The sequence below is a fragment of the Vidua macroura genome, chromosome 29 (assembly GCF_024509145.1).
Source record: "Vidua macroura isolate BioBank_ID:100142 chromosome 29, ASM2450914v1, whole genome shotgun sequence".
Classification (NCBI taxonomy): Eukaryota; Metazoa; Chordata; class Aves; order Passeriformes; family Viduidae; genus Vidua; species Vidua macroura.
In genome coordinates this window covers 1,421,417-1,446,721 of record NC_071599.1, presented here as the reverse complement: position 1 = coordinate 1,446,721, position 25,305 = coordinate 1,421,417, and the positions used below count along the sequence as shown (strand labels likewise).

The 25,305-nt window shown below is 51.8% G+C and overlaps 1 protein-coding gene across 5 annotated transcripts; it reads left to right on the top strand.

The window, feature by feature from the left end:
• Positions 1-96: 96 nt before the first annotated feature.
• On the top strand, positions 97-24,147 carry PI4KB (phosphatidylinositol 4-kinase beta). Of its 5 annotated transcripts, none has more exons than XM_054000994.1 (13): positions 97-540; positions 3,007-3,883; positions 6,916-6,960; positions 10,247-10,474; positions 11,677-11,904; positions 13,234-13,343; positions 14,563-14,667; positions 17,029-17,152; positions 18,042-18,307; positions 19,530-19,662; positions 20,741-20,861; positions 22,978-23,704; positions 23,839-24,147. In XM_054000994.1, the coding sequence occupies exons 2-12, from the start codon at positions 3,035-3,037 to the stop codon at positions 23,157-23,159; spliced, it is 2,391 nt and encodes a 796-aa protein (XP_053856969.1). In that variant the 5' UTR covers positions 97-540; positions 3,007-3,034; the 3' UTR covers positions 23,160-23,704; positions 23,839-24,147. The 5 variants fall into 5 exon arrangements, with proteins under 5 accessions (XP_053856969.1, XP_053856970.1, XP_053856971.1 ...); XM_054000995.1 differs by having other exon boundaries at positions 22,978-23,765; positions 23,912-24,147; XM_054000996.1 differs by lacking the exons at positions 6,916-6,960; positions 23,839-24,147 and having other exon boundaries at positions 22,978-23,731.
• The last annotated feature ends 1,158 nt before the right edge of the window (positions 24,148-25,305 follow it).

The window sequence follows — 25,305 nt, the reverse complement described above, 5'->3', positions numbered from 1 at the left end:
AGGGGGCGCTGTGGCGCGGCCGCCCCTCAGCCCCGTGAGGCGGCGCCGGGCCGGGCCTGGGGAGGCTCCGCCGGCCCCGGGAAGGCTCCGCCGGCCCCGCTCCGCTCCGGCCCCGCTCCGCCGGCCCCTTCCGCCCCTTCTGCTCCTCTCCCCGCGGCCCCGCTCCTCCCCGCTCTTCCCCGCTCCCCCGAGGTGAGCCCGGCCCCGCCGCGGCCTCCTCCACCCCCCTCAGCCCGGTCCCCCCCGGCGGTTCCGCGGCCGCTCCGTGTCCGGCCTCGCCTCCTCCTCCTCCTCCTCCTCCTCCTCCTCCTCCTCCTGCTCCTCCTGCTCCTCCTGGTTCCCCCCGCGGCCTCCGCCGGCGCTTCGTGGCGCAGGAGCCGGGCAGGAGGTCGCCTTTTCCCCCGCGGAGGATTTGGCGGCGATTTCCGGGCGTTTTTCCGCCTTCCCCCGCAGCAGCCGCCGGTGGCCGGGATGAGCCGCCCGCGCCGGCCGCAGGGCCGGGCTCGCCGAGCGGAACCTCGCGGGATGGGATCGCTCCAGGTACCTCTCCCAAATCCTTCTCCCCTTCCCTTTCCAGGGGGTTGCAATTCCCCTTCCCGAGCCTTTTCCAGCCGCTTTTCCTCAGGAGGATTTGCCAACCCTTCCCCCCTCCCTGCTCCCTCCCGGGGCCATCTGGTGCCTCCGGGAGCTTTGGAATTGCCCAAAATCCCCTCTAAAATTCCCCTAAAATTTGGATTGGCGGGGGTCGCTCGTCCCCTCGGGAATGTCGTCCCTGGAAAACTTCGGCTGGAGTTGGTGGGAAGTTGAATAATGAGAAATAATTACGTTTAATCCCTCCCTTTTTATTCCCTCCAGCTTCCCTGGAATCCGGAAGGGAATAACTGGGTGGAAAAAAAAAAAAGGGGATTTTCCAGCTATTTTTTTGCCGGTGCTGGAAGAGTTTTTGAGGTTTTGGAATCATTCCTGGTGTGGATCCCGTGGATCTGCTGAAAACAGTCCCTGATTTCTTCCTTGGAATTCTGAATGGGATTTCAGGGCTGGGCTCCCGAAATTCCTCCTGGAATTCCTGGATGATCCCTGCTCCGGATTTCCCGGATAATTTATGATCCCACAGTTCAGGGTCCATGCTTGGATCAGCCCAGGAGCTGCCCTTGGGATCCAGGTGGGAATGTGGATTCCTGCTTTTTTTTTTTTTTCCCTGCTTTTTGTCCCTGCTTTTTCTCAGTTTATTTCCCAGCCTTTGGGAAAAACAAAAACTTGGAAAACCTCAAAAAGTGGGAACTTGTCTACGGAATGTGATCCATGGGAGGAGGGAATTCCAGTGGAATTCTGTGGCATTTCTGGAAGAGGGAAAAGCTTTGGATGTGTTTTTTTGGGATGAGCTGAACACTTTGGGAAGGGAGGGAATCCCTGGAATTTTTGGGTTGGAGCCATGTAGGGATTTGGGATTCAGATAGAAGAGGAAAATCTGGGATATGTGGAAAAACAGGGATGGGAAGTGTGGGGAAGTGTGGAATCCCGAATTTCCACCCCTGTTTATTTTGGGATTCGTTGAGAAATGGGAGCATCAGGGATTTTTTTCCGGCTCTCATGGGGTTTTTGGGATCTAAGAGCCACAAAAATCTCAGGAATGTGGGATTTGGAGCGCTGGGAATGGCGGAACGGAGCCAAACTCTCAGACTTTGGTCAGGATTTGGGCATCTGGGATTTCTTGGAGAAGAAGTGGGGGGAAAAAAAAAAAGGAAAAGAAGAGTTAAAAAAAAAAAAAAAAAAAAAAAAAAAAGGAGAAGTGGTAGCTGGGAGGTGACCTGGGTTTGACTCACATGGAATATTTAGGGAGAATTCCTGAGAGGTCTTTCCCTCCTTTCCTGGGGAGTTGGAAAAATAAAGGGATAAAGCAAATCCTTAACTTAACAAGGAACAATCTGAAATTAACAGGGAAAAATCCTTGAATGAACAGGGAAGAAAATTAATGCCCATCTCCCCTTCAGGAGTATCCCGGGTTTCTACCCTTGAATCCCATCCCTAATCCCAATTTTTTCCCGTTTTTCCCCATTATCGAGTCCTGCAGCCCTTCCCCTGCTCCTCCTCTTGAATTTCTTCCTGAATCCAAATTTTTTCCCATTTTTCCCCATCATCGAGTCCTGCAGCCCCTCCACTGCTCCCCCTCTTGAATTCCTTCCCAAATCCCATCCCTAATCCCAATTTTTTCCCCATCATCGAGTCCTGCAGCCCCTCCACTGCTCCTCCTTTTGAATTCCTTCCCAAATCCCAGCCCTAATCCCAATTTTTTCCCATTTTCCCCATCATCGAGTCCTGCAGCCCCTCCCCTGCTCCTCCTCTTGAATTCCTTCCCAAATCCCATCCCTAATCCAAATTTTTTCCCATTTTTCCCCATCATCAAGTCCTGCAGCCCCTCCACTGCTCCTCCTCTTGAGTTCCATCCCGAATCCCATCCCTAATCCCGATTTTTCCCCATCATCGCGTCCTGCAGCCCCTCCCCTGCTCCTCCTCTTGAATTCCTTCCCAAATCCCATCCCTAATCCAAATTTTTTCCCATTTTTCCCCATCATCAAGTCCTGCAGCCCCTCCACTGCTCCTCCTCTTGAGTTCCATCCCGAATCCCATCCCTAATCCCGATTTTTCCCCCATCATCGCGTCCTGCAGCCCCTCCACTGCTCCTCCTCTTGAATTCCATCCTGAATCCATCCCTAATCCCGATTTTTCCCCCCTCATCGAGTCCTGCAGCCCCTCCACTGCTCCTCATCTTGAATTCCTTCCCAAATCCCAGCCCTAATCCCAATATTTTCCCATTTTCCCCCATCATCGAGTCCTACAGCCCCTCCACTGCTCCTCCTCCTGAGTTCCTTCCCGAATCCCATCCCTAATCCCAATTTTTTCCCATTTTCCCCCATCATCGAGTCCTGCAGCCCCTCCACTGCTCCTCCTCCTGAGTTCCATCCCGAATCCCATCCCTAATCCCGATTTTTTCCCCCGTTTTCCCAGCTCTGAGCCGCGCCGCCCCTCCTCCAGCATGGGCGACTCTCCGGTTGGGAAGAGCCCCCCGGAGCCGGGGAATTGCCAGGGGAGCGGCGGGGGGGGCTCTTCCCTGAGTGTCATCTCGGAAGGCGTGGGCGAGCTGGCCCTCATCGACGCCGAGGTGGCCAAGAAGGCCTGCGAGGAGGTCCTGGAGAAGGTCAAGCAGCTCCGCGCGATTCCCGACGCCGTTCCCAACGGGGAGAGCTGCCAGATCCGCTGCCTGGACGATCCGCCCGGCTCGCGGATCCAGGAGGAAGAGGAGGAGAGCTCCGGCGCGGCCAGGACGGCGCGCAAGCGCCAGAACCAGGCCAAGCAGTCGTGGCTCCTGCGCCTCTTCGAGTCCAAGCTCTTCGACATCTCCATGGCCATCTCGTACCTGTACAACTCCAAGGAGCCCGGCGTGCAGGCCTACATCGGGAACCGCCTGTTCTGCTTCCGCGACGACGAGGTGGATTTCTACCTGCCCCAGCTGCTCAACATGTACATCCACATGGACGAGGACGTGGGGGACGCCATCAAGCCCTACATCGTGCACCGCTGCCGCCAGAGCATCGACTTCTCGCTGCGCTGCGCGCTGCTGCTGGGCGCCTACTCCTCGGACATGCACATCTCCACGCAGCGCCACTCCCGCGGGACCAAGCTGCGCCGGCTCATCCTCTCCGACGAGCTGAAGCCGGCGGGCAGGAGGAGGGAGCTGGCCGGAGCCGCGGCCGGCGCTGACACGGGGCTCTCGCCCTCCAAACGGACTCACCAGAGGTCCAAGTCGGACGCCACGGTGTCCATCAGCCTCAGCAGCAACCTGAAGCGCACGGCCAGCAACCCCAAGGTGGAGAGCGAGGAGGAGGTAAAGCCTGGGGGGTTCCCTAGGGAATTCTGTGGGAATTGTGGGGCTGGGATTGAGCTCCAAGGATCAGACCCAGGAGGAGAGCAAGGAGGAGGTAAAGCCTGGGGGGTTCCCGAGGGAATTCTGTGGGAATTGTGGGGCTGCGATTGAGCTCCAAGGCTCAGACCCACATGGAAAACGAGGAGGAGGTAAAGCTTGGGGTGCTTCCGAGGGATGTGGGAATTGTGGGGCTGGGATTGAGCTCCAAGGATCAACTCCAAGGTGGAGAGTGAGGAGGAGGTAAAGCCTGGGGTGCTCCCAAGGGAATTCTGTGGGAATTGAGGTGCTGTGATTGAGCTCCAAGGCTCAGCAGCCATCCCAAGGTGGACAGCGAGGAGGAGGTAAAGCCTGGGGTGTTCCTGAGGGAATTCTTTGGGAATTATGGGGCTGGGATTGAGCTCCAAGACTCAACCCCAAGGTGGAGAGTGAGGAGGAGGTAAAGCCTGGGGGGTTCCCAAAGGAATTCTGTGGGAATTGTGGGGCTGGGATTGAGCTCCAAGGCTCAGCCCCACATGGAAAACGAGGAGGTAAAGCCTGGGGTGCTTCCGAGGGATGTGGGAATTGTGGGGCTGGGATTGAGCTCCAAGGCTCAGCCCCACATGGAAAGTGAGGAGGAGGTAAGGCCTGGGGTGTTCCCAAAGGAATTCTGTGGGAATTGTGGGGCTGGGATTGAGCTCCAAGGCTCAGCCCCACATGGAAAACGAGGAGGTAAAGCCTGGGGTGCTTCCGAGGGATGTGGGAATTGAGGGGCTGGGATTGAGCTCCAAGGATCAACTCCAAGGTGGAGAGTGAGGAGGAGGTAAAGCCTGGGGGGTTCCCGAGGGAATTCTGTGGGAATTGTGGGGCTGCGATTGAGCTCCAAGGATCAACTCCAAGGTGGAGAGTGAGGAGGAGGTAAAGCCTGGGGGGTTCCCAAGGGAACTCTGTGGGAATTGTGGGGCTGGGATTGAGCTCCAAGGCTCACCCCACATGGAAAACAAGGAGGAGGCAAAGCCTGGCGTGCTCCCGAGGGAATTCTGTGGGAATTGTGGGGCTGGGATTGAGCTCCAAGGATCAGCAGCCATCCCAAGGTGGAGAGCGAGGAGGAGGTAAAGCCTGGGGGGTTCCCAAGGGAATTCTGTGGGAATTGTGGGGCTGGGATTGAGCTCCAAGACTCAGCCCCACATGGAAAACAAGGAGGAGGTAAAGCCTGGCCTGTTCCTGAGGGAATTCTGTGGGAATTGTGGGGCTGGGATTGAGCTCCAAGGATCAACCCCAAGGTGGAGAGTGAGGAGGAGGTAAAGCCTGGGGTGTTCCTGAGGGAATTCTTTGGGAATTGTGGGGCTGGGATTGAGCTCCAAGGCTCACCCCACATGGAAAACAAGGAGGAGGTAAAGCCTGGCGTGCTCCCGAGGGAATTCTGTGGGAATTGTGCTCCAAGGATTGGTGTGTTGGGAAAATCCCATGGTTGTTCCCTGGGATTCATCCCAGAGCTCCTCTGGGATTGTGCTCCAAGGCTGACCCTGGCATGAGCTGGGAATTCCAAGTGGGAAAGGAGCCCCGAGCTGGTGCTGGGAGCAGATTTTGGGAGCGGCGCTTCCCAAATCCGGGAAAAACGAATCCTCCAGAGGGTGGAATGCACCCCAGGGAAACTGGGAATGACTGGGAATGGTTTGGAGTGACCGGGAATAATGACTGGGAATGACTGGGAATGGTTTGGAATGACTGGGAATGGTTTGGAGTGACTGGGAATGGTTTGGAGTGACTGGGAATGGCTGGGAATTCCCAGGAATTCCTGGGAAATGGATCAGAAATCCAAGGTTTGATTCTGCTGGGAATTCCACTGGGAATCCTTGGAAGGAGCCAAGGATTGTTCCAAACTCTGGGAATTGGGATAAGGATGGAAGGAAGGATTGGGAAGGAATTTTCCAGGTCGGATTGGGGATCAAAACACCCCGGAAAAATCCGGGGCCGTTCCCGCCGGGATGAATTTTTAATATGGAAAAGGAGGAGGCGGAAACCGGAGCTTTTCCATAAATTATGGATGAGGAAACTCCTGGAAACGATCCTGAGAAAGCTGGGAAAGCACAAAACCAGGGAGGCTCCAGCCCTGGATCCCGACTGTCCCTCAAAAATCCCGGAGTTCTTGGAAGTGCTGGGTGTTTTTCCCTCCGGAATCCAGGAATTCCTTGGAAAAAGCAGGGAAAATTGATGGGAAATGATCCCAAAATTCATCAGGGAAGGGAAAATCGGTGGAAAAATCATCCCAAATTTTCCCTCCCCTGGTGAACTTTGGGGTCATTTCCCATCAGTTTTCCCCCCAGATGGGATCCAGACCTGATTGTCCCCTTTTTTTGGGAATTTTTGGGAATTTTAGCCCCAAATTTTTACGGGATGAAGCTCCATTGGATCCCTTTTAGGAAGAAAATAATGACTTGATGGACTCCAAGTGCTGGAATTTCGGGATATTTGGGATGGGAATGGCAGGAAAATTTGGGATAGGTCAGGAATTTCTCCGTGATAAAAAGGGCCTCAAGAATTGGGGTTTTGGGAATTTTCGGGATCGTTTCCATGGGATTCGTTTGATGTGCTGAAATTCGGGATAAACTGGAATCCAGGAAGGAAAAAAAGAAAAACCCCATGGATTTGGTGATGGAAAAGGTCAGAAATCCACGGAATTAGGAGCTGGATCCATCCTGGTCCTTCTGGGCTGGGATAAGGAATCCCAGAGAGGAGGAAAACTGGGAAAATCCCGGGAATTCAGCGCTAGGATCTGCTCTGCTTTGATCCCATCCTGCTTGAGGATCCTGTGGAATTTTCCTTCCTGGAATTTTTCTGGTAATTCCAAGAGGATGGGAGCAAAAAAAAAACTTGGGAATTGCTGGGAGTGAACCTGGAGCTAAACTTTGCTTTTTCTCCCCCTTTTCCCTGCTCCTTCCTCTCTTTCCTGTGGAAAAAAAAAAATTCCCCCCCAAAAAAACTGCCCCAAATCCCCCTTTTCCTGCTTTTCCCAGGAATTCTCCTCGAGTACGGAAAGCCTGGATAAATCCCTGGCTCCCGTAAGTTCCGATCCCGTTTTCCGGAGGTTCCCTCTTCCCACCGCAGCATTTCCTCAATTCCACCCCTCTGGAATTTCCCAGCATTCCCCAAATATTCCCAAAAAAAAAAACAAACAACAAACCACCCAAAAAAAATCCCGGCATCACCACCGTGATGCTTCCTCGGAGTGGGAATTCCAGGAAAATTCCTTCCAGTTGGATAAAATCCAGGAAAATCTCCATTTTCCCACCAAAATCCATCCGGGAATGAGGGGATTCCTGCTTTTCCTGCTTTTCTGTTGCAGGTGGAAGAGGAAATGCTGTTTTCCCTTGGAATTTGGCTCCCAAAATTCTCATCCGGATGGGATTAATTTGCTTTTTTTTTTCCCATGGTTTTTTTCCCACCAATCATTCCTTGATTCCATTCTTTTAATTCCTTCTTTTTTCCATGAAAATTCCAATCGAATCCTGATTTTTCTCTCCCGAATGAACCCTTTCCCCGTTTTTTCCATTGTTTTTTTTTTTTTTTTTTTGGAATCTTTCCCTCTTTTCCCACCAGGATTCCCGCTGGGAATGTGTAGTCCATGATTTCTTCCAGCACGGGAAGTTTGGGAAGAATTCCATGATTTTTTTTTTAGGCTTTTCTGGGAATTCCTGGATTCCAACCCAGCTCTGATCCTGCTGGGAATTCCCAGGGATCATTCCCACGCCTGGATTTGGGAATTTTGTTGGGATTTGATCCCAAATTTCGGGTTCATCCTAAATCCCACTGTTTTTAGGGATGCTTGGGATGAGCTCCAAGCCCCAAATTCCCACCCAAAATTCCAGGAATTCCTTGATTTCCACCCATTCTTGCTCCTCCCAGCCCGGCCAACGGCTCCTCTCCGGGGTTTTTTTTGGGAATCGACGGAAAACAGGGATAATTCCTCCTTCCCTATGGGATGTTCTGCTGGAGTGGGAAATCTTGGGAATGCTGGGATGGGGAATGGGATGAAGAGGAAAATTCCTTCTGGAATTTCCCTTTGGAATGGGAAGAAGTGGAGAATTCCCCTCTGGAATGGGATGAAGAAGAGGAAGATTCCCTCTGGAATTTCCCTTCGGAATGCGATGAAGAGGAATTTTCCCTCTGGAATGGGCTGGAGAAGAAATTCCCTTTGGAATGGGATGAGGAAAATTCCTCTCTGGAATGGGATGGGATGAAGAGGAAAATTCTCCTTTGGAATGGGATGAAGAGGAATTTCCCTCTGGAATGTGATGGAATTTCCCAACCCCTGTGGCTGGAAGATCCAAGATCTCCAAATTTCCCACCGGGCCCAGAATTCCAGAGGCTCCGAACGGGTCCTGGCACCGCTGGAATATTCCTGAGCTTGGGAGAAAGATCCTTAGGAAGCGTTTTGGGATCCCTGGAAAATCCAGGAACTGCCCTGGATCGAGATGGGGGCTGATCCAGAGGGATCCCTGGATTGATCCCAGATTCCCAAATTCCGCCGGGAAAAGCATTTCCTGGTATTCCGAGGGGACAACATCCGTGGAAAACCTGGATGGGAGGAGCAGGAATATCAGAACCACCGGAATTCCGCGGGAAAAGCCGGGAAGCATCCATGGGGACATCCCGGGTTTTTGCAGGAATGGGATTCAATCCATGGGGAGCTGAGGGAATTTTTGGGGTCCGGCCGGGATCGGGAGCCTCTGGAATATTTCTCCCGTGCCTGGAGCCAGGCGGGGGTGGGGAAGCCGAGCGTTATCCCGGAATTCCTGAGGGAATTTTTGGACGTGGACTACAAATCCAACGGATTCCCAGCCGGGAATGCCCATCCCGATCCTTCTTTCCCTGATTTTCCCCGATCCTCTCCTCTTGCTCTGCGATATTCCCGATTTTTCCGGCGTTTTCCGTTGCTTCCCCCGTCCCGATCTGTGGCTTTCTGCATGCGCCGTTCCCAGCATGATCGGAGCGCTCGGTGATCCCGAAAATCAGCCCTTGGTTATTCCCGAGTTTTGGGAACGTGGAGTGGAAATTTGGGATCGATGCGGGGAGGGGGCTCCTGCCTCCAAGGGGAAAATCCCAAATCCCTGTGGGATTGTTGGATTGGGGCACCAGGGAGGGGCGGCGGGAGGATCCTCCCAAATCCCGGGAATCCGGAGGATCCCAAATCCGGGATCCTGCTCTGCTGGGGGATGGATGGGACTCCCAAATTTCCAGGATCTGGGAAGAGGGAGGGGCAGGAGGAGGGAAGGGTGGGAAGAGGGAAGGGCAGGGAAGAGGGAAAAGCAGGAAATGGATCCCACTGGAAAACCACCAACATCACCTCCATTTTCCTCCTTTTCCCCCAACTTTTCATCTTTCATCCCAATCCTTCCCAAGCCTTTCCCAGCCGGTCTGGGATGGGAAGAGCAGGGAGAAGGGAGGGCTGGGAAGGTCCTGTGGGATGGGATCGATGGGATGGGATGGGATCAATGGGATGGGGTCAATGGGAGGGGATGGGATCAATGTGATGGGATCAATGGGACAGGGTCAATGGGACGGGGTCAATGGGATGGGGTCAATGGGACAGGATGGGATCGATTGGATTGGATGGGATGGATGGGATGGGATCAATGGGAAGGGGTCAATGGGATGGGATCAATGGGATGGGGTCAGTGGGATGGGATGGCATCGATTGGATGGGATAGGATGGATGGGATGGGATCAATGGGATGGGATGGGATCGATTGGATGGGATGGGATCAATGGGATGGGATGGGGTCAATGGGATGGGATCAATGGGATGGGATGGGGTCAATGGGATGGGATCAATGGGATGGGGTCAATGGGATGAGATCAATGAGATGGGATCAATGGGAAGGGGTCAATGGGATGGGATCAATGGGAAGGGGTCAATGGGACGGGATCAATGAGATGGGATGGGATCAATGGGATGGGATCAATGGGATGGGATGGGATGGGGTCGATGGGATAGGGTCAATGGGATGGGATCAATGGGATGGGGTCAATGGGACGGGATCAATGGGATGGGGTCAATGGGATTGGATCAGTGGGATGGGATCAATGAGATGGGATCAATGAGATGGGATGTGATGCAGTCAATGGGATGGGGTCAATGGGATGGAGTCAATGGGATGGGATCAATGGGATGGGGTCAATGGGATGGGATCAATGGGATGGGATGGGATGGGGTCAATGGGATGGGATCAATGGGATGGGGTTGATGGGATGGGGTCAGTGGGATGAAGACCCCTTCCCTGTGGACGAGCTGACATCCCCTCCGTTTCCCCCCTTTTCCCAACCCTCCCGTCGGGACGCCGGCAGCCGGCGCGGCTGGCCCCGGAGCGCGAGTTCATCAAGTCGCTGATGGCCATCGGCAAGCGCCTGGCCACGCTGCCCACCAAGGAGCAGAAGACGCAGCGCCTGATCTCGGAGCTGTCCCTGCTCAACCACAAGCTGCCGGCGCGCGCCTGGCTGCCCACGGCCGCCTTCCCGCACCACGTGGTGCGCGTGCCCCACTCGCAGGCCGTGGTCCTCAACTCCAAGGACAAGGTGGGCTGGGAAGGAAACGGCGTCTGGGATCTGGGAGAGGGCGGTTGGGATGGCGCGGGAACGGGGGGAGAGCTGGAGGTGGCCATCGGGGGGATTCGAGCGCCACGGGGTGCGCGTGATCCTCGGCGCCGAAGAGCGGGTCTGGGAAAGGGGGATTGGGATGGGAGATGGGGTTTGGGAGATGGGGTTTGGGAGGGGAGATGGGGTTTGGGAGATGGGGTTTGGGATGGGAGATGGGATTTGGGATGGGAGATGGGGTTTGGGAGATGGGGTTTGGGATGGGAGATGGGGTTTGGGAGATGGGGTTTGGGATGGGAGATGGGGTTTGGGAGATGGGGTTTGGGATGGGAGATGGGGTTTGGGAGATGGGGTTTGGGATGGGAGATGGGGTTTGGGAGATGGGGTTTGGGATGGGAGATAGCATTTGGGATAGGAGATGGGATTTGGGATGGGAGATGGGATTTGGGACGGTAGATGGGATTTGGGAGGTGGGATTTCAGATGGGAGATGGGGATTTGGGAGATGGGATTTGGGAGGTGGGATTTGGGATGGGAGATGGGATTTGGGAGATGGGGATTTGGGATAGGATTTGGGATGGGAGATGGGATTTGGGAGATGGGATTTGGGAGGGGAGATGGGATTTGGGAGATGGGATTTGGGATGGGAGATGGGATTTGGGATGGGAGATGAGGATTTGGGATAGGAGATGGGATTTGGGAGATGGGGATTTGGGATAGGATTTGGGATGGGAGATGGGATTTGGGAGATAGGATTAGGGAGATGGGATTCGGGATGGGAGATGGGATTTGGGATGGGAGATGGGGTTTGGGAGATGGGATTTGGGAGGGGAGATGGGATTTGGGAGATGGGATTTGGGATGGGAGATGGGATTTGGGATGGGAGATGGGATTTGGGAGATGGGAGATGGGATTTGGGAGATGGGAGATGGGGATTTGGGATGGGATTTGGGATGGGAGATGGGATTTGGGATGGGAGATGGGGTTTGGGAGATGGGATTTGGGATGGTGTGGGAATGCTGGGACAGCTGGAATTGGGCCCAAACCCCCTGAGCACCTCCCACTTCCAATCCCTCTGGAATCTCCACCCTTTTCCTAAAAAACCCCACGGATTTCCCCCCGAATCCAGGCCCTGGGAATCCCCAGGGTCACCCCTCATCCCTGCGCCGTCCCCTCCTCCCGCAGGCTCCCTACCTGATCTACGTGGAAGTCCTGGAATGCGACAATTTCGACACGGCCAGCGTGCCGGCGCGCATCCCGGAGAACCGCATCCGGAGCACGCGCTCGGCCGAGAACCTTCCGGAATGCGGGATGGGCCCGGAGCAGCGGGCCGGCAGCTTCAGCACCGTCCCCAACTACGACAACGACGACGAGGCCTGGTCCGTGGACGACATCGTGGAGCTGCAGGTGGAGGTGGGCGCCGGGAACGGGATTTTCCACAGGGATCGGGGGCGCTCCGGGATCCCCCTGGGATGGGGTTTTAGGGAGCACCGCGGGGTTTTGTGGGGTTGGATAAAAACGGGTGGGATTTGACGGGGTTTGATGGGTTTTTAATGGGATTTGATGGGATTTTGATGGGAATTTAATGGGATTTTAATGGGATTTTAATGGGATTTTAATGGGAATTTAATGGGATTTGATGGGATTTGATGGGATTTTAATGGGAATTTAATGGGATTTGATGGGATTTGAGTGGGATTTTAATATGATTTTAATGGGAATTTAATGGGATTTTAATGGGATTTTAATGGGATTTTAATAGGATCTTATTAGGATTTTAATGGCAATTTAATGGGATTTGATGGGATTTTAATGGGATTTTGATAGGAATTTAATGGCAATTTAATGGGATTTTAATAGGATTTGAATGGGAATTTAATATGATTTGATGGGATTTTAATGGGATTTGCTGGGATTTGAATGGGATTTTAATGGGAATTTAATAGGATTTTAATGTGATTTGATGGGATTTTAATGGGAATTTAATGGGATTTGAATGGGATTATAATGGGATTTTAATAGGATTTTGATGGGATGTTAATGGGAATTTGATGGGATTTTATTGGGAATTTAATGGGATTTGATGGGATTTTAATGGGATTTTAATAGGATCTTATTAGGATTTTCATGGCAATTTAATGGGATTTTAATAGGAATTTAATGGGATTTTAATGGGATTTTATTGAGAATTTAATGGGATTTGATGGGATTTTAATGGGAATTTAATAGGATTTTAAAGGGATTTTATTGGGAATTTAATGGGATTTGATGGGATTTTAATGGGAATTTAATGGGATTTTAATAGGATTTTAATGGTAATTTAATGCGATTTGATGGGATTTTAATGGGATTTTGATACGAATTTAATGGCAATTTAATGGGGTTTTAATAGGATTTGAATGGGAATTTAATATGATTTGATGGGATTTGATGGGATTTTAATGGGATTTGATGGGATTTTAATGGGATTTTAATGGGAATTGATGGGATTTTAATGAGATTTTAATGGGATTTTAATAGGATTTTAATGGGGTTTTAATGGGATTTTAATAGGATTTGATGGAATTTTGATGGGGTTTTAATGGGATTTTAATAGGATTTGATGGGATTTTAATGGGATTTTAATAGGATTTGATGGGATTTTAATGGGACTTGATGGGATTTTAATGGGATTTGGTGGGATTTTAGTGGGATTTGATGGGATTTCATGGAATTTCATTGGGTTTTCCCGGGATCCCCCAGCTCCCGGAGATGCACACCAACAGCTGTGACAACATCTCCCAGTTTTCCGTGGATTCCATCACCAGCCAGGAGAGCCGGGAGCCCGTCTTCATCGCCGCCGGGGACATCCGGTGAGCTTTGGGAAAATGGGGAGTTTTTCCACAAAAAAACCCGGAATTCTGACAATTCCCAGAGCAGAAATCTGGGAATTTTCCCTGATAAAACCCCTGGAATTCCCACATTGCCCAGAGCAAAAATCGGGAGTTTTTCCACAATAAAACCCCTGGAATTCCAACATTCCCAAAAGTAAAAATGCAGGAATTTTCACTCAATAAAACCCCGGAATTCTGACATTCCCAAAAGCAAAAATCCAGGAATTTTCCCTCCGTAAAACTGCGGAATTGCGACAATCCCAAAAGCAAAAATGCAGGAATTTTCCCTCAATAAAACCCCTGGAATTCCAACATTCCCAAAAGCAAAAATCGGGAGTTTTTCCACAATAAAACCTCTGGAATTCTGACATTCCCAATAAAAAATGCAGGAATTTCCCCTCAATAAAACCCCTGGAATTCTGACATTCCCTGGAGTAAATATGCGGGAATTTTCCCTCAATAACAGCCTGGAATTCCAACATTCCCAAAAGTAAAAATGCAGGAATTTCCCCGCCAAAAATGCAGGAATTTTCCCTCAATAAAACCCCTGGAATTCCAACTTTCCCTGGAGCAAAAATGCAGGAATTTTCCCACAATAAAACCTCTGGAATTCCAACATTCCCAAAAGCAAAAATCGGGAGTTTTTCCACAATAAAACCTCTGGAATTCCAACATTCCCAAAAGCAAAAATCGGGAGTTTTTCCACAATAAAACCTCTGGAATTCCAACATTCCCAAAGCAAAAATGCAGGAATTTTCCCTCAATAAAACCCCTGGAATTCCAACACTCCCTGGAACAAAAATCCAGGAATTTCCCCTCAATAAAACCCCTGGAATTCCAACATTCCCTGGAGCAAAAGTCAGGAGCTTTTCCACAATAAAACCCTGGAATTCCAACACTCCCTGGAGCAAAAATGCAGGAATTTTCACTCAATAAAACCCCGGAATTCTGACATTCCCTGGAGCAAAAATTGGGAGTTTTCCCACAATAAAACCCCTGGAATTCCAACTTTCCCTGGAGCAAAAATCGGGAGCTTTTCCACAATAAAACCTCTGGAATTCTGACATTCCCAATAAAAAAAGCAGGAATTTCCCCTCAATAAACCCCTGGAATTCTGGCCTTGCCCAGAGCGGGAAGGCGGCGTTTTCCCACGTTTTTTTCCGTGGAAAAAGCCGGAATTGCCGTTGCGGTCCCGCAGGCGGCGGCTGTCGGAGCAGCTGGCCCACACGCCCACGGCGTTCCGCAGGGACCCCGAGGATCCGTCGGCCGTGGCCCTCAAGGAGCCCTGGCAGGAGAAAGTCAGGTAAGGGATGGGGAATTCCGGGAATTCCAGGGAAATCCTCATCCAGGAATCACCCTGGGAAAAAAAAAACAATTTGGGTTTGCCCCAGTTCCCGGGAATTCCAGGGAAATCCTCATCCAGGGGGTTCCCTGGGAATTCCAGGGAAATCCTCATCCAGGAATCACCCTGGGAAAAAAATCCAATTTGGGGTTTGGCCCAATTCCTGGGAATTTCAGGGAAATCCTCATCCAGGGGGTTCCCTGGGAATTCCAGGGAAATCCTCATCCAGGAATCACCCTGGGAAAAAAAAAACCCAATTCAGGGTTTGCCCCAATTCCTGGGAATTCCAGGGAATCCTCATCCAGGAATCACCCTGGGAAAAAAAAAAATCCAATTTGGGTTTGCCCCAATTCCCGGGATTTTCAGGGAAATCCTCATCCAGGGGGTTCCCTGGGAAAAAAAAAAAACAATTTGGGGTTTGCCCCAGTTCCCGGGAATTCCAGGGAAATCCTCATCCAGGGGGTTCCTTGGGAATTCCAGGGAAATCCTCATCCAGGGGGTTTGCCCCAAATTCCTGGGAATTCCAGGGAAATCCTCATCCAGGAATCACCCTGGGAAAAAAAAAAAACAATTTGGGGTTTGCCCCAATTCCCGGGAATTCCAGGGAAATCCTCATCCAGGAATCACCCTGGGAAAAAAAAAAATCCAATTTGGGGTTTGCCCCAATTCCCGGGAATTCCAGGGAAATCCTCATCCAGGGGGTTTGCCCCAATTCCCGGGAATTCCAGGGAAATCCTCATCCAGGAATCACCCTGGGAAAAAAAAAAATCCAATTTGGGTTTGCCCCAATTCCTGGGAATTTCAGGGAAATCCTCATCCAGGAATCACCCTGGGAAAAAAATCCAATTTGGGGTTTGCCCCAATTCCCGGGATTTTCAGGGAAATCCTCATCCAGGAATCACCCTGGGAAAAAAAAAACAAATTCAGGGTTTGCCCCAATTCCTGGGAATTCCAGGGAAATCCTCATCCAGGAATCACCCTGGGAAAAAAAAAACAAATTCAGGGTTTGCCCCAATTCCCAGGAATTCCAGGGAAATCCTCATCCAGGAATCACCCAGGGAAAAAAAAAACAATTTGGGGTTTGCCCCAATTCCCGGGAATTCCAGGGAAATCCTCATCCAGGGGGTTCCCTGGGAATTCCAGGGAAATCCTCATCCAGGGGGTTTGCCCCAATTCCCGGGATTTCCAGGGAAATCCTCATCCAGGAATCACCCTGGGAAAAAAAAACAATTTGGGGTTTGCCCCAATTCCTGGGAATTCCAGGGAAATCCTCATCCAGGAATCACCCTGGGAAAAAAAAAACAATTTGGGGTTTGCCCCAATTCCCGGGATTTTCAGGGAAATCCTCATCCAGGAATCACCCTGGGAAAAAAAAAAACAGGAATTTCAATAGGATTTTAATGGGATTTGATAGGATTTTGATGGGATTTTAACAGGATTTGAACAGAATTTTAATGGGATTTGATAAGATTTCAATGGGATTTGATGGGATTTTAACAGAATTTTCTGGGATTTTAATGGCGTGTTAACGGGATTTTGATGGGATTTTAACGGGATTTGATGGAATTTTAATGGGATTTGATGGGATTTTAATGGGATTTTAACGGTATTTGAACAGGATTTTAATGGGATTTGATGGGATTTTAATGGGATTTGACGGGATTTTAACAGGATTTGAACAGGATTTTAATGGGGTTTTAACGGGATTTGATAGGATTCCGATGGGATTTGATGGGTTTTACAAGGGATTTTTACGGAATTTTCTGGGATTTTAACGGGATTTTAACAGGATTTTAATGGGCTTTAAATGGGATTTGATGGGATTTTGAGAGGATTTTAATGAGATTTGATAGGATTTTGATGGGATTTTAACAGGATTTTAATGGGATCTTAATGAGATTTTAACGGGATTTGATGGGATTTTGATGGGATTTGATGGGATTTGATGGGATTTGATAGGATTCCAATGGGATTTGATAGGATTCCAATGGGATTTGATGGGATTCCAATGGGATTTGATAGGATTCCGATGGGATTTGATGGGATTTTGATGGGATTTGATGGGATTTTGATGGGATTTGATGGGATTTTGATGGGATTTTGATGGGATTTGATGGGATTTTGATGGGATTTGATGGGATTTACAAGGGATTTTTACGGAATTTTCTGCGATTTTAACTGGATTTTGCTAAGACTTTAACGGGATTCCGTGAGATTTCCGCGGGATTGGACGGGCGCAACGGCAATTCCCGGGAATTCCCGGGGCTCCTCCCGGCCCGCGGGTGCCGGGGCCATGCCGTCGCTCCCGTTTTTCCCCGCCAGGAGGATCCGGGAAGCCTCTCCCTACGGCCACCTGCCCTCGTGGCGCCTCCTCTCCGTCATCGTCAAGTGCGGCGACGACCTGCGGCAGGAGCTGCTGGCGTTCCAGGTGCTCAAACAGCTGCAGGTGAGGAACCGCGGCATTCCCGGGACAGCGCGCCCGCGCCGGGGCTCAGCGGGGATTTGGGGTTTGGTGGGGATTCGGGGGGTGTTAATGGGGATTAATGGCATTTAATGGGGTTTCATGGGGTGTTAGTGGGGATTTGTGGGGGTTTAGTGGGGATTTGTGGGGTTTAGTGGGGATTTGGGGGGTTTAGTGGGGATTTGTGGGGTTTAGTGGGGTTTAGTGGGGATTTGGGGGGTTTTAATGGGGATTAATGGCATTTAATGGGGTTTCATGGGGTGTTAGTGGGGATTTGTGGGGGTTTAGTGGGGATTTGTGGGGTGTTAATGGGGTTTCATGGGGTGTTAGTGGGGTTTCGTGGGGGTTTAGTGGGGATTTGGGGGGATTTGTGGGGATTAATGGCATTTAATGGGGTTTCATGGGGTGTTAGTGGGGATTTGTGGGGTTCTAATGGGGTTTAGTGGCATTTTAATGGGGGTCCATGGAATGTTAATGGGGTTTCATGGGATTTTAATGGGGTTTTGTGGGGGTTTATTTGTGGATGGAATATTGGATGGAATTTGGATGGAATTGGGATGGAATTGGATGGAATTGGATGGAATTGGATGGACTATTGATGGAATTGGATGGACTATTGATGGAATATTGATGGAATTGGGATGGAATATTGATGGAATATTGATGGAATTGGGATGGAATTGGATGGAATATTGATGGAATTGGATGGAATTGGATGGACTATTGATGGAATTGGATGGACTATTGATGGAATTGGATGGAATTTGATGGACTATTGATGGAATTGGATGGAATATTGATGGAATCTTACCGCTCTTTCCACCCTCCCTTTAACCCCTTCCGCGCTGGCTCCGCGGCGCTCTGGGCCCCGCAGTCCATCTGGGAGCAGGAGCGCGTGCCGCTGTGGATCCGGCCCTACAAGATCCTGGTGATCTCGGCGGACAGCGGGATGATCGAGCCCGTGCTCAGCGCCGTGTCCCTGCACCAGGTGAAGAAGCAGTCGCAGCTCTCGCTGCTCGACTACTTCCGGCAGGAGCACGGCAGCGCCAACAGCGAGAGCTTCCTGTCGGCACAGCGCAACTTCGTGCGCAGCTGCGCCGGCTACTGCCTGGTGTGCTACCTGCTGCAGGTCAAGGACAGGTAATTAATGACCTAATTAATCAATTAACGGGGGCCGATGGGCACTGCCTGCTGTGCTACCTGCTGCAGGTCAAGGACAGGTAATTAATGACCTAATTAATCAATTAACGGGGGCCGATGGGCACTGCCTGGTGTGCTACCTGCTGCAGGTCAAGGACAGGTAATTAATGACCTAATTAATCAATTAACGGGGGCCGATGGGCACTGCCTGGTGTGCTACCTGCTGCAGGTCAAGGACAGGTAATTAACCAGTTAATTAATCAATTAACGGGGGCCGATGGGCACTGCCTGGTGTGCTACCTGCTGCAGGTCAAGGACAGGTAATTAATGACCTAATTAACCAGTTAATGAATTAACTAATGCGGGGTAACGGGCACTGCCTGGTGTGCTACCTGCTGCAGGTCAAGGACAGGTAATTAATGACCTAATTAATCAATTAACGGGGGCCGATGGGCACTGCCTGCTGTGCTACCTGCTGCAGGTCAAGGACAGGTAATTAATGACCTAATTAACGAGTTAATGGGGGCCGATGGGCACTGCCTGGTGTGCTACCTGCTGCAGGTCAAGGACAGGTAATTAATGGCTTAATTAATCAATTAACGGGGGCCGATGGGCACTGCCTGCTGTGCTACCTGCTGAAGGTCAAGGACAGGTAATTAATGGCTTAATTAATCAATTAACGGGGGCCGATGGGCACTGCCTGCTGTGCTACCTGCTGCAGGTCAAGGACAGGTAATTAATGACCTAATTAACGAGTTAATGAATGAACTAATGCAGGGTAACGGGCACTGCCTGCTGTGCTACCTGCTGCAGGTCAAGGACAGGTAATTAACCACTAATTAATGAGTTAATGAATGAACTAACGGGGGCCGATGGGCACTGCCTGGTGTGCTACCTGCTGCAGGTCAAGGACAGGTAATTAATGAGTTAATTAATCAGTTAATGATTGGGCACTGCCTGCTGTGCTTCCTGCTGCAGGTCCATCTCCGGCTTTGGGGGAATTTGGGGATTTTTGGGGAATTTTTTCCATATTTTTCCGTTTTATTTTTGGATTTTTTCTGGATTTTCTGGCGTTCTCCCCGGGCGCCGTTTCGGTGCCTCTCCGAGGGATTTTACCTCATTTGATTTCTCCTGGATTTTTTTTGGTTTGGTTGTTTTTAATTCCCCGCGGGGTTTGCGGGAATGCCGCGGGATCCCGAGGGAACTCTCTGGAATTCCGCAGGCACAACGGGAACATCCTGCTGGACGCCGAGGGTCACATCATCCACATCGACTTCGGCTTCATCCTGTCCAGCTCGCCCCGCAACCTCGGCTTCGAGACCTCGGCCTTCAAACTCACCTCCGAGTTCGTGGACGTGAGTGCGGCCCCGAGCCCGGCCCTTCCGGGGATTCCGGGGATTCCTGGGGTTCCAGGGGATTCCCATCCCGGATTCCTGGGGATTACAGGGATTCCCATCCCGGATTCCTGGGGATTCCCATCCTGGATTCCCGGGGGTTCCGGGGATTCCCATCCCGGATTCCTGGGGATTCCCATCCTGGATTCCTGGGGGTTCCAGGGATTCCCATCCTGGATTCCCGGGGATTACAGGGGATTCCTGGGATTCCAGGGATTCCGGGGGATTCCCATCCTGGATTCCAGGGGATTCCAGGGATTCCGGGGGATTCCCATCCTGGATTCCAGGGGATTCCGGGGATTCCGGGGATTCCCAGGGGATTCCAGGGGGGGGAATTCCCAGAGTTCCCATCCTGGGGGATTCCCGGGCATTCCTGGGGCATTCCCGGGCACTCCTGGCGTTCAGTCCCGGCGTTCCCGAGCTCCATCCCGGGGGGTTCCCAGGGGATTCCATTCCCAGAGTTCCCATCCTGGGGCATTCCCGGGGCATTCCCGGTGTTCCATCCCGGTGTTCCCAAGCTCCATCCCAAGGGATTCCCAGGCGATTCCAGTGGGGGGAATTCCTAGAGTTCCCATCCCGGGGCATTCCCGGGCATTCCTGGGCATTCCCGGGCATTCCCGGGGCTCCATCCCAGGGGGTTCCCGAGCTCCATCCCAGGCCATTCCCGGGGCATTCCCGGGGCATTCCCGGGGCATTCCCGGCATTCCTGGGGCATTCCTGGGGCATTCCCAGAGCTCCATCCCAGGGCATTCCCAGGGCATTCCCAGGGCATTCCCGTGGCATTCCCGGGGCATTCCCGGCATTCCCATAGCTCCATCCCAGGGCATTCCCGGGCATTCCCAGGGCATTCCCATGGCATTCCCGGGCATTCCCAGCATTCCCTCCCGGCGTTCCCGAGCTCCATCCCAGGGCATTCCCGGGGCATTCCCATGGCATTCCCGGGGCATTCCCGTGGCATTCCCGGGGCATTCCCGTGGCATTCCCGGGCGTTCCCGGCGTTCCCTCCCGGCGTTGCCGAGCTCGGTGCCGCGTTCCGCAGGTGATGGGCGGCCTGGACGGGGACATGTTCAACTACTACAAGATGCTGATGCTGCAGGGGCTGATCGCGGCGCGCAAGCACATGGACAGGGTGGTGCAGATCGTGGAGATCATGCAGCAAGGTGGGACTTGGCAATTCCAGGAATTCCAGGAATTCCGGGAATTCCGCGCTCCCTCCGCCCCAAACCCGCCTTTCCCAAAGCGTTCCCCCGCTCCAAACTCTCCCCCCGGCCCGTTCTTCCCTTCCCCGGGATCCTGAATCCCTGTTCCCCTCAGCCCATCCCCAATTTCCCCTTTCCCAGGCTCGCAGCTCCCTGATCCCAACCCCCCATTCCGAACCCGGGTTCCCGACATTCCCATCCCAGATGGGATCCCAGTTTTTCCACTCTCCCAGCTCCCAGATTCCCGATTTTTCCCATTTTTCCAGGCTCCCAGCTACCATTTTTCCCATTTTTTTCCCCCATTTTTCCCATCTCCCAGCTGCCGTTTTCCCCATTTTTTCTTGTTTTTTTCCCATTTTTCCCATTTTCCCGTTTTTCCAGTCTCCCAGCTGCTGTTTTCCCCATTTTCCCCATTTTTCCCATTTCTCGTGTTTTTCCAGTCTCCCAGCTGCTGTTTTTCCCATTTCCCCCCCATTTTTCCCCATTTTTCCCCATTTTTTTCCCATTTTTCCCATTTTTCCCATTTTTCCCAGTCTCCCAGCTGCCGTTTTCCCCATTTTTTCCTGTTTTTTTTCCCCGTTTTTCCCCATTTTTCCCCATTTTTCCCATTTCCCAGGCTCCAGCTGCCATTTTTCCCCATTTTTCCCCATTTTTCCCATTTTTCCCATTTTTCCCAGGCTCCCAGCTGCCGTTTTTCCCATTTTTTCCTGGTTTTTTTTCCCATTTTTTCCCCATTTTTCCCATTTTTCCCGTTTCCCAGGCTCGCAGCTGCTGTTTTTCCCATTTTTCCCGTTTTTTTTCCTGTTTTTCCAGGCTCGCAGCTGCATTTTTCCCCATTTTTCCCCATTTTTCCCCATTTTTCCCATTTTTCCCAGTCTCCCAGCTGCCGTTTTCCCCATTTTTTCCTGTTTTTTTTTCCCCGTTTTTCCCCATTTTTCCCCATTTTTCCCATTTTTCCCGTTTTTCCAGGCTCCCAGCTGCCGTTTTTTCCCATTTTTCCCATTTTCCCCATTTTTCCCATTTTTCCCAGTCTCCCAGCTGCCGTTTTCCCCATTTTTTCCTGTTTTTTTTCCCCGTTTTTCCCCATTTTTCCCCATTTTTCCCGTTTCCCAGGCTCCCAGCTGCCGTTTTTTCCCATTTCTCCCCATTTTCCCCATTTTTCCCCGTTTTTCCAGGCTCCCAGCTGCCGTTTTTCCCATTTTTTCCTGGTTTTTTTCCCATTTTTCCCCATTTTTTCCCATTTTTCCCATTTTCCAGGCTCGCAGCTGCCGTTTTTCCCATTTTTTCCTGGTTTTTTTTCCCATTTTTCCCCATTTTTCCCATTTTTCCTGTTTTCCCAGTCTCCCAGCTGCCGTTTTTTCCCATTTTTCCCCATTTTTCCCATTTTTCCCATTTTCCCAGGCTCGCAGCTGCTGTTTTTTCCCATTTTTTCCTGTTTTTTTTCACATTTTTCCCCATTTTTTCCCATTTTTCCCATTTTTGCCAGTCTCCCAGCTGCCGTTTTCCCCATTTTTTCCTGTTTTTTTTCCCCGTTTTTCCCCATTTCCCCATTTTTCCCGTTTCCCAGGCTCGCAGCTGCCATTTTTTCCCATTTTTCCCCATTTTTCCCCATTTTCCCCATTTTCCCAGGCTCCCAGCTGCTGTTTTTCCCATTTTTTCCTGTTTTTTTCCCATTTTTTCCCCATTTTCCCCATTTTTCCCGTTTCTCCAGTCTCCCAGCTGCCATTTTCCCCATTTTCCCCATTTTTCCCGTTTCCCCAGTCTCCCAGCTGCCGTTTTTTCCCATTTTTCCCCATTTTTCCCGTTTTTTTTCCCGTTTTCCAGGCTCGCAGCTGCCTTTTTTTCCCATTTTTCCCCATTTTCCCCATTTTTCCCATTTTCCCAGGCTCCCAGCTGCTGTTTTTCCCATTTTTTCCTGGTTTTTTTTCCCATTTTTTCCCCATTTTCCCCATTTTTCCAGGCTTGCAGCTGCCGTTTTTTTTCCCATTTTTCCCCATTTTTCCCGTATTTTTCCCGTTTTCCAGGCTTGCAGCTGCCGTTTTTTCCCATTTTTCCCGTTTTTTTCCCGTTTTCCCAGGCTCGCAGCTGCCCTGCTTCCACGGCTCCTCCACCATCCGGCACCTCAAGGAGCGCTTCCACATGAACCTGACGGAGGAGCAGCTGCAGCTGCTGGTGGAGCAGATGGTCGACGGCTCCATGCGCTCCATCACCACCAAGCTCTACGACGGCTTCCAGTACCTCACCAACGGCATCATGTGAGACTCCACAGCCCGGGGAAAACAGGAGGAAAAATTCCCGGGGGAAAAACAAAAAAAAAACAAAAAAAACAAAAAAAAAGAAGAAGAAGAAAGGAAATTCCCCCCCTCCCGCTGGAGAAAAGCCAGGAGGAAACGGGAGAATTCCCAAATTCCCGGTTTTGTTCCCTCCCAGAAAGCGACCTCGGGTTGGAGCTCGGGGTCTGAGGTTTGGCCGCTCCCCCGGCCTGGACTCTGCTGGAGAAATGGGACAGAATTCCATGGAAAAGCCGGGAGAAGCAGCGGGAAAAGCGGGAAGGGAGGGAAATCCCGATGGGAACGGGGCGGGAATAGGGGGAGCTCCCCCTTCCCTCTGCTTGGAATTCCCTGGAATTCGCCCCCAGTCCCAGGGAGGGAGCGGGATGGGAGAGGGGAGGGGTCTCCTGAAGGTTGGGAATCCCAAAATCCCGAAATTCCTGGAATTCCCGGCCATGTGGGGTCCTTCCCTCTCCTGGGACAGCCAGGGATGGCTGGGGGGGATTCCAGGCAGATCTTCCAGTGGGATTCCAGGTGAAATTCCAGGTGGGATTCCAGTTGGAATTTCCAGGTGGGATTCCAGGTGAAATTCCAGGTGGGATTCCAGGTGAATTTCCAGGTGGGATTCCAGGTGGGATTCCAGTTGGAATTTCCAGGTGGGATTCCAGGTGGAATGTCCAGGTGAATTTCCAGGTGAAATTCCAGGTGGAATTCCAGGTGGGATTCCAGGTGGGATTCCAGGTGGGATTCCCGCTGCTCCAGGAACTCGGGGGCTGGGACTCCCCTCCCCCTTTTCCCGGGTAATTCCGGGCTGGAATGTCGGACACGGGGCGGGGCTCTGGGGGCCTCGTCCCGATCCCAAATCCCAAATCCCAAATCGGGGAGGATCCGGAGCTTCCCAGGGAAGGAAAATTTCCTGGGATTTCCCCTCCCCCTTGGACTGTCCCCAGCGTCCCTTCACTCCAATGTCCCTCAGTGTCCCCCCAATGTCCCCCCTGTCCCTGTCCCTCCCCCCCCGTGTCCCCTCACTGTCCCCCCCCCTTTTTTTTTTTCCCATTTTTAGCATTAAAAAAAAACCCCCAAATTTGGATTTTTCCACCCCCCCCCGGGGAGGGGGGAGATGGCTCTGGGGACACCGGGAGGGGACCCCCCCCCAACCCTTCCCAAGCCCCCTTTTTTGGGGGGCAGGACCAAAATTTGGGGATGCAGCCAGAGCCCCTCCCCCTCCCCATTCCCATTCCCATTCCCGGGAGCTTTTCCTGGGAAAAGCGAAATCCCGGGAGGAGCCGAGGCCGGGCACAGAGGGGTGAAACCACTGGAGTTTAATGGAATCGATTCCTACAGAATAAAGAATTCCTGAGAGCCTCTCGAGCCCGCGGCTTTCCGTCAGCACATTCCCAAAATCCCCACCACTCCGGGGGGGAGCAGCCCCGAAACCCTGGGAGAGACATTCCCGAAATCCCGGGGGGAACATTCCCGAAATCCCGGGGGGACATTCCCGAAATCCCGGGGGGGACATTCCCGAAATCCCGGGGGGAACATTCCCGAAATCCCGAGGGGAACATTCCTGAAATCCTGGGAGAGACATTCCCGAAATCCTGGGGGGAACATACCCGAAATCCCGGGGGGAACATTCCCGAAATCCCGGGGGGAACATTCCCGAAATCCCGGGGGGGAACATTCCCGAAATCCCGGGGGGGACATTCCCAAAATCCCGGGGAGGAACATTCCCGAAATCCCGAGGGGAACATTCCTGAAATCCTGGGGGGACATTCCCGAAATCCCGGGGGGAACATTCCCGAAATCCTGGGGGGAACATTCCCGAAATCCCGGGGGGAACATTCCCGAAATCCCGGGGGGGACATTCCCGAAACCCTGGGAGAGACATTCCCGAAATCCCGGGGGGACATTCCCGAAATCCCGAGGGGAACATTCCCGAAATTCCTCCCTCCACCCCAAATCCAGCCCAAGGCACTGAAATGCTGGAAAACCGTGGGTCCAAAGCCGTTTTTCCATAGTTTTTTGGGAATTTTTTCCTTCTAAATCTCGTAGAAACTTTAATTTCTTCTTCTATTTACACCCGGCCCGGGGGATTTTTTGGGAATGGCCGATTCCACCTGATTTTTCCCAGTTTT

What these genes read in the sequence shown, in the direction of transcription:
- PI4KB (XM_054000994.1), top strand. Translation starts at nt 3,035, where the DNA reads ATGGGCGACTCTCCGGTTGGGAAGAGCCCCCCGGAGCCGGGGAATTGC. An exon ending in AGGTGGAGAGCGAGGAGGAG is followed by an intron (nt 3,884 to 6,915) that starts GTAAAGCCTGGG and finishes TGCTTTTCCCAG; the next exon opens with GAATTCTCCTCGAGTACGGA. An exon ending in CCCTGGCAGGAGAAAGTCAG is followed by an intron (nt 14,668 to 17,028) that starts GTAAGGGATGGG and finishes TTTCCCCGCCAG; the next exon opens with GAGGATCCGGGAAGCCTCTC.